The 8,379-nt window shown below is 39.6% G+C and overlaps 1 protein-coding gene across 3 annotated transcripts in view; it reads left to right on the top strand.

The window, feature by feature from the left end:
- Positions 1–207: 207 nt before the first annotated feature.
- The window catches only part of ZNF106 (zinc finger protein 106), a 41,327-nt gene continuing 33,155 nt past the window's right edge, over positions 208–8,379 (top strand). For all 3 annotated transcript variants that reach the window (XM_032689760.1, XM_032689759.1, XM_032689758.1), the window contains exons 1-2: positions 208–318; positions 8,229–8,314. In XM_032689760.1, coding sequence (XP_032545651.1) covers positions 8,261–8,314 — 54 coding nt within the window. In that variant the 5' untranslated portion in view covers positions 208–318; positions 8,229–8,260. The remainder of the gene's footprint in view (positions 319–8,228; positions 8,315–8,379) is intronic.

The raw sequence follows: 8,379 nt of genomic DNA, 5'->3' as shown, positions 1-8,379 counted from the left end.
AGTAACATCATTATGGGTTGCGAAATGCCCGCAGCTGGCCGCGGTGCCGCCGCCTTCGCCGCGAAGCTCCCGCGCTGCCAGGACTGCACTTCCCGGCAGCCCTCGCGGGCACGCAGACGTGCCTCCCGGCGTGCAGCGAGGCCGCCGGCCCATTGGCTGTGCGGGCCGCGTGCCCGCCCCGCCGCGCGCGCGGGTCTGTGCGGGGCGGGCCCGGCGTGGGTCCGAGCAGGCGGCGGGTCCGGGGCAGTCGGGCCGGGCCTCCGCGGTGCCGCAGGGCGATGGGCTGCCGGGCCGCTCCCCTGGCCAGGGGTGCGAGCTGTGAGTACCGGGGCTGCGCGGAGCAGAGCGCTCGGGGAGCGCTGTGGCGGCGGCGGCGGCCGGGGGTGGTGGGGTTCGCTCCGGTTCTAGCGGAGGGGATGGTCTGGGGGGGGCAACGTGGTCAACGCGGCCCGGAGAGGCTGCGACAGCGGGGATCTGCCTTGAGGCGGGCATGCTCCTTGTTTTGCCTGTAGTGCTGCAATGATCCCTGAACTTTGTTATCCTGCTAAACCCGAGCTTTGTTAGAGCAGGATCTCTGTTACAGATGTGGAGCTGGCGTGCGGTCTCTTCATACCTGCCAGCAGCGTTTCCAGGGATGAACTTTGGCTTTGAGTAGAATGGCTTAGTTACCTTCCTCATAGCATACAGCTAAAAAAATGTGTCGAAGTAAAATCATGTATGAATGTGGTGATAAGTATCTAGTAGCCTAAAAGAAGTAGGACTTAGAGTGTGAAACCGGCCTTAGTTGTACGATGAAACATGAGGTACCATGTGATCATTCATCGTTGCAAGCAGGGTAATTCACATGCAAACTTAAATTATATTAAGAGCTGTTCAGGGGTGCTTATGAACTTTAGTTCGTAGAAGTTTATGAAACATGGGATAGTGCTGGCATTGATGATTCAAGTTTATACCTCAGTATAAACAGTAGTATCCTCATTGATAATGATTTGATCAAAATGTCCTCACGCAAGTAAAAATGTTCCTTTTCACCTTCCCTCCTTGCTGAAGTCCAGGTTTAATGAACAAATGGGTTCTGAGGCATGACCTGAGAAAGAAGAGGATTGAGGTTTCCTGGACTTTGTTTTCAACAGGAGTTCCTGGGTCTGCATTTCCTATGTGTTTGCTGGTTATTGCTGTTCTTTTGTTATTTGCTACTTTTTTAGTTAAGCCTCAATTACTACATTAAGCTAATTGACTGTTTTGCTGAACTCATAGATCCTAGCCTTAAAAAAAGACCATTTAAACCTTCCAAAAATTTGGTTAATAGCTTTGCTGAAGTTTGAAAGTATATCTTCATTAGCACTACAATATTTGGCATTACTACTGATGGCTCTAAGGGCCAATATGATGTGGGATGTGGCTCTGTAACTTCTTACCTTGGAAAATAGATTCCTATCCTGACGTCTCTTTCATTAAAGGCAACTGTATTAGCTTTTTTTTTAAGTCCTTGCTTGACTTCAGCTGAACTGGCAATTCAAGGCAGCTACATTTGCACCACTGTGTATCTTCCACTAATGACTGATTTTTGAATGTGAAGGTATTAAATACATGCTATATTCTGGCATTTTCAATTTGGAACAAGTCCTCTGTTTTAGCTGAACTGTATTTGTCTGTTACTTGAGTCAGTTTGGTTGCTCTGACTAATTTTTGGGTACCTTCTAGTCCATATGTCCAAAAATGCCACGCATTTGTAGGGATGCCGGTAAAGGCATCTTACTGTATGCAGGACTGTAAATCCAGTGAAAAGAATGACAACAATCATGATCCAACAAATACGTACCCAAATTGTGTACAGAGGTACTACGACTTGTAGATAACTTTATCTAGGTAAAATGGAGGTATTTTTCCATCATTTTTCTTTCCACTTTATCTTGTAAAGACAAAATTCATAACATATCAAGCATCAAATTTAAATTTGTTCAGAATCACATTTGAATTGTTAAAGCTCTTCTTAACATCTGGTCATTGTCTTCTGTGAACTCTACCACCAGATGGTGTCATAAGATGTGAGGTGTTGTCTGACTCGAACTCATTCTAACAAAGTAAGAGGATACTGTGCATTGCAAGTAACTTCTTCGTTTTTATAAAAGTGTTTTTCATATTTGTAGTGTAAGGTTTTGGGTTTTTTTCATCAAGTCCTAGACTATTTTACGTTTTGGTCCTAAGATGATGGAGCTGCTATTGTTCAGCTCTGGGACAAACTGCATTACAGAGATGGAATAATTTAGACAGATCCCTTTCTATTACTGGGCAATTCATGACTGCTGTCTTAATGTTTGGGATCCTTAACTTGAATTTTCTTGGCATGAAAGCTCCTCATACTAAAGAGTGACCTGACTACCTTGGTTCAAGTGCCTCAAATCACCCTCCAGTGGTTTTTCATACTCTGTAATGACAGTATAAATAGAGGAAGCCCAATTACAGACTGATACTCTCCTTACTTGTTCTTTTGTGTCTATATAGATCTTTCTTAGGGAGCCTGAGTTATTTTGACAAGGCCAGGTACCTGCTTCTGTGGAACTGCAATAGATGGGATGTATAGAGTAGTCTGCTTCGATGTGGCTTCTGAGTCCCTGTTCTTAACTTCTAATCGGTGAAAGAGACATTTCTGTCCTTAGGAAGGAAACAAAAGAATACAACTAAATGTTACACAAATAAGTGTCAAATTAAGTGTCTGATATTTCTGTAATTCTTAAGGAGGTCTGTATGTTGAAGACCCTTTATAAAGTGACTCAAGGTTACCAGAATAAGCTGGTAATGTGAATTCTCCTGTAAGTCACAGAAATATTTAAATCGGTTGGGTTATTTTTCCTAAATCTTGTGGATCACTATGTTGCTTCTTAGTAAGACTTTGTCTCAGTAATTTTCAATTATGTTTGAGGCTGTAACAGTAGTAGGGATAGGAAAATTCACCACTCCAAAAGGTGGTTGTAGGGGTCTTAGATGGAGTACTATGTCCAGCTTTTAAGAATTCTTTTGAAGTGCTTTGGGCAATCTGGAAAGAGGAACAACAATTTTAATAGACTCAAGAAATGTGATGTTTGCGGAAAACATCTGAAGAAAACGAGTTTGCATATACCTTAAAACAAACTGGGAGTATAGGGGAAAACAGAAGCTTTCCAGGCATATGCAGTTTAGTGTTCTAAGTAACAGCATACAGCAGTAATGCTGAACAACACTCAATTCCGATTGGGACAGAGTATATTCCTGAATATTCTGATGAGTAAAAAGCTGTTGTAATAGCAAGAAAGCATTTACTTTCACTAGGGAGAAATGATCTCGATTTACAGCAAGGAAAACTTAGTTCAGATATTAAGAAATTATTAGCATTGCTATGTATAGAAAGATTGCAATTTGACTGTGTCTTAAAGTGTATATATACTTCTGGTCTGTGTCCTGTTCTTCGATTTACATTAAATAAAAATAGAAGTCAATGAAAACTCTGTGTTCATGCCAGGTGTTCCTGTGCCTGCGCTGATCTTTTTAAGGTATTTCTCTACAGTGTCCTTATCTCCAGCATACTTTCCTTGTGCATTGTGAAAAAAACCAGCCATACTCCTGGGATGGTGTTCAAACAGTTTCTGCTAGATGTTTTCTAGGCCAGTTAGTGGAGTAAATTTTATTGCTCTTAACAGGAACCTAAAGAACTTCGACCTATGAGCTAAGTCTTCTCTTCTGGCTCAGTGTCAACACAGTTGAGCACTTGTCTTCCCAGTTATAACATTTGATGTGCTGCTTCAGTGCTGAGGGGTCTAGTGTACCCTCAGTATGTCATGTGGGTGAAATTAAGTCTTGGAAAACAGGGAGAAATTTACCTTAAAAGTTTGGCTTCTGCTACAATATTTTAACTACCGGTGTGTAATTTAGTTTTCTCCTTTGCCACATTTAAAAAAACCCCAAACCTGTGATTACAGAGTAGTTTGTACACTGCATGATAGCATGCTGGAGAAGAATAATGCTGTTAGTCATGACTTGACTATAGTCCTTAAGTTTCTGTCTGTTGATTAGGTTAGGTTGAACAGATCAGCATCTTGGAAGGAAGGTTAAACCACCTCCCACATGTGCCCAGAAGTAGGGTTGAAGTAATTAGTGAAATTAGTAATACTAACATAGTAAATTCAAATGCCTCAGGGGCAAGAAATCTGGGAAGAAAAGATAGTCAGTGAATGTTGCTGCTTTATTCTGTGTGAATTCTGCTTGAGGTGATGAAATTTGAACATAGGCCTCTGTATTATTGGTATTACTATTCTACAACTCAACTGTTAGGTGTACAATTGGTTGCTGCAGGAGAGAAGTCACTAAGGCAATAGGAATGACACCTCTTTGAGGTGCTGAGGAATATGATGCTGCAGAACATTCTGCACGGTGAATTTGTAGACTCTTGTTCTTCTCAAGTATTGCATTTCCACTGCTGTCTGTAGGGACATGCAGCATTTAGGCAGGCCTTTAGACAGGCCAGCACTGCTGATCTCTTTGAAGCCTCTTGAGAATTTCTAGGCAGCTGGAATGCCAGGCTGCCTGCCCCACTCCATGGCACTTGTGGCTTTATATAGTCAGACTGTTCAGCCACTAATCTGTAGTGGATTTAATCTTGACGTACATTTTTAATGTATGTTATCCGGTAAGGTTGAATAACTGTGGACAAATGGATGCTGTAGCAGGAAGTGGTCTAATGCCTTATTTTCTTTGTAGACTATTTTTACTTGTGAGAATTGTTCTCCAAAATCTCTGTAGCAGACTTGCTTAATTTAATTAAAACTGTGTGGCGTTTCCAAAGCTCTGTGCAAGTGCAGGCTTTGGGCAAGTTGCATTTATATGACGTTGTAAAATGCATCTCTTCCCTTGAAAACAAACAAAAAAAAAATCACTCACTGAACAATTACATTCCCTCAAAATAGAAAGTTGTTGTAACATCTCATTTGTTTTCAATGCTCTACATTTTGCTGTTGACATGTGTTTCTCTCTTACGTTGTGGTGGGGGTCTTTTTTGGCAAAACCTTATCTTTGCTTGCAGTTTTCTCATTTTTTTAGAGTAGCTCGTATTCCTGCTCGAGTTGCTTAAAAGTAGTTTCCTATGTTATACAGCAAGTTGGTGATTTCAAAAGCATGAAGTGTTAAATCTGATAAAAGCTGGAAGGTTGTTTATATTTAAAGTTTGTGATTTGTTGGTGCTGCTAAGAATTCAAGTGTCTGCATTATCTAGAGAAAGCTTTGTTTCTCAAGTTTCTTGGTATGAAAGGTTTGTGATTGGACAGCAGTATATGAGGAGATGAAATGCTGTCAGTGCCTACAGGGCTTAAAAGCTGTCTGGTTCTTGTTGATTTTGCATAGTGACTGAGGAAATACCATGGATTTATTATGTGATTGGAAGTTCTTTTACAGTTAAATTGAAGTACTTTAATTAAAGTGAGCCATGGGTTTCATAGAAGGATTTGGGAGAAAGCTAAGGATGATGTGAGGTGGTTTATACCTATGTAAGACAGTAAATCAAGAGTTGATCTGGAAATAGGATCTTTGTCTATGTTCTCCCAGTCCCTGTAGCATCTACTGAACCTCTGCTGCTGAGTCCATGCCTCTGAGGCTTCTCTCTTTAGAGATGAAAGTTCCCTTTTCATAGTGACATCCAATAGCATTTGAATTCCATTAGTATTTTTAGTACTCTGTCATAAGTAATGCCCAGTTGATTGGGCGGTTAGCCGAAAACTCTTCCTGTAATCGTGTATAGTTACTATATATTTTAATTAGCCAAAACAGGTGTAACGTTAGCTCTGCTGGTGGGAGCTATTAAATGTTACGTGCTAACTGGCCTGCTTTTCCTGATTTAAGTCCCAGGCTGCTTTCGCTCTTGTGCAGAATGAATTCTGTAAATACTTGGGTGATCTTGAACAAGATCCTGAGCACATGTAGGGCATTATTCCACTAAACTACAAAGTAGTGCTAGTGAAGGATGTTGGGGGAGTAGAGAGTATTTTAATACAAAAGGAAGTGTCTGAAATTGGTGCAAGGATTAGCAGCTTTGCTTTTCATGAGTACATCCTTATTAATTGCATTAAAACAGCTTTCCTATGTTGGATAGGCATCTAAACCTTTGTCACTTCTGCATGATCAGTAATAATTCCCTTAGATCTGTTGCAGCTGCGCAGATCTGTGTGTAAACAGTATGTTGATGATGTGCTGCTATACTTGCCTAATAACTTAATGGAAAATCATGAGGCCTCAATATCTCATTTTCTCTTACTTATTAGCTTTAACTTTCCTTAACTGCTGTCTCAACTGACACGTTTAAAACCAAGTTATGCTCTTTATATGTGCTTTTAAAATAATTTGTTCCAAAACAAGGTACTTCCGTATCCTGACTTTCCATGAAGGCAGGTGCTTTTGCATGCATATCACTGATACCAAATGAATTTATACTAATGTTCTGTATGGTCTAGGCTGATGCAAACTTCTGAATAATCTTATACATTTTTGGGGGTGATTTGTCAAAATAAATGGCTGTTACTAATGATTCAAATACATCAGGTGCCAATGTGATGAAGCTAAAAGGTGCATATTTAAACACTATCATGTATTTCACTGAGGTCAAGAATGGTGGTTAGGGAACATGAGGTGATTGAATCTCCTGTTGTGTTTTAAGTGTGTTTGTTTTGGTATGATGATGTGGATTTTTTTTAGGGAGGAAACTCTATGTTGTCTAAAGGTGCAAGGGCTATTGCACCTCTCAGATCCTTCCCCTTTAAGCTGGACAGATGCTGGTGCAAACCTTAACTGTAAATGGCCATGCACATCTGGAGGTAAAAAGTTACTTGTCAAAGAATTACAATTTGGACTTAGAGGGGTGTGGTTTTACTTGCTAATTTTTGTTTGTTTACAGTCAGATGGTACCACTGAATGTCAGAGCTGCTTTAACTCTAGGTAGTCTGGATTTGGTAAAAATCCAGTTCTTGCCCTTTGCTCACAACTTCTAGTGATCTGGAGGTTTTGATGCCCCTGATACAGAAGGTCAGTGTTAAATAAGAACTAACTTTGTAGGGTCAGCTGTGGAGAAGAGTTATTGACAAAGGCTCTTGCAGTTTAAGTTTGATAGTATTAGCTAAGTTAGCTCTGAAGTTGCCTACTATGAGATAGCAAAACTTAAGAGGATTTGTATTTTTGTGTAGTAGGAAGAAGGTACATTTGTTTCCAGTTTAGGGTGAGAAACTGCCTCTGCCATGTCAATAAAAATTGACAGTAATGCTCAATCATTCTGCATTTTAGTATATTTTAAGAGAAAGAAAAGGGAAAAGATTATACCCTGTTACTTAAACAGGCATACCTGGCTTCGTATTATAACTTAGACAGTTATGTACCTCTCTAATTTAGTTACTCTCCTGTTGAGTTAAACATTATGATAAAATACATACAGCATTTAATTTGACCTGCTACTGCTTTCTTTTGCATATATGCAAGTCTTAAGTAGATCAGTGTTAAAATGTTTAATATTCTGGTGCAAAGTTTTGAATAATCTTGTACTCTTGGGAAAATTAATAGGTTTTATTAATGATTCAAACACATATGGTACCCAAGCAGAGCATGGTGTTAGAGAATGTATCTTAAAATGCTGTCTAAATCAGTATTTCAGTACATGATAATGCATAGTTCTTACAGAGGCTAATGAGAAAAATACGAAATTAAACCTAATGTTAGGTTTTATGAATAAATGGATTGATAAGCCTTCAAGGCTGGTGGTCTTTGATATCATGAATGGCCTTAGTTTCATTTTCCTTAAATATCTTCCTTGAGCCCTCCTCTGTACTAAAATAAAGATCTGAGTTTGCCCTGCTTGGTTTCCCCAATTCCTCTCTCCTTGTCATCGTCCTAGTTGAAGAGTGCTTTGTTAATCTGATTTGAGTAGCTGAGAGGATTCCTACGGATCTCTACTTGTAGAATGAGAGCTATGTCTTGGAGGACAAGGAACAAAGTGAAAGAAATGGAAAGCTACTTTTTGTTATAGATGTTTTAGATGACTATTCAAAACTACCTTATCTTTTTTGAAGAATATTGACTATGCATGAGAGGCATGTATTTTCTTAAGCTCAGCACAGGTGTTTTGATGAATAGTAACTTTTTTTACTTTCCTCAGTAAAATGGATTAATGAAAAAGTCATCCTGAACGTTGGTTATTTTTGTATTATTTTTATTTGCAGGTATGGGATAAGATCTTTCCAGAGTAATAAGCATGGTTCGGCAACGAAAATGTGTATTATGTCACATTGTGTACAACTCAAAAAAGGTAAATAATCAATGGTTTACGTGTATCGGTAAATACCAATGTGAAACGTGTATGAGAAATGCTTC

This window comes from Chiroxiphia lanceolata, chromosome 6 (assembly GCF_009829145.1).
Source record: "Chiroxiphia lanceolata isolate bChiLan1 chromosome 6, bChiLan1.pri, whole genome shotgun sequence".
NCBI classification, from domain to species: domain Eukaryota; kingdom Metazoa; phylum Chordata; class Aves; order Passeriformes; family Pipridae; genus Chiroxiphia; species Chiroxiphia lanceolata.
Note: the sequence above shows the minus strand (reverse complement) of the source record. Positions and strands in the feature narration are given on the sequence as shown.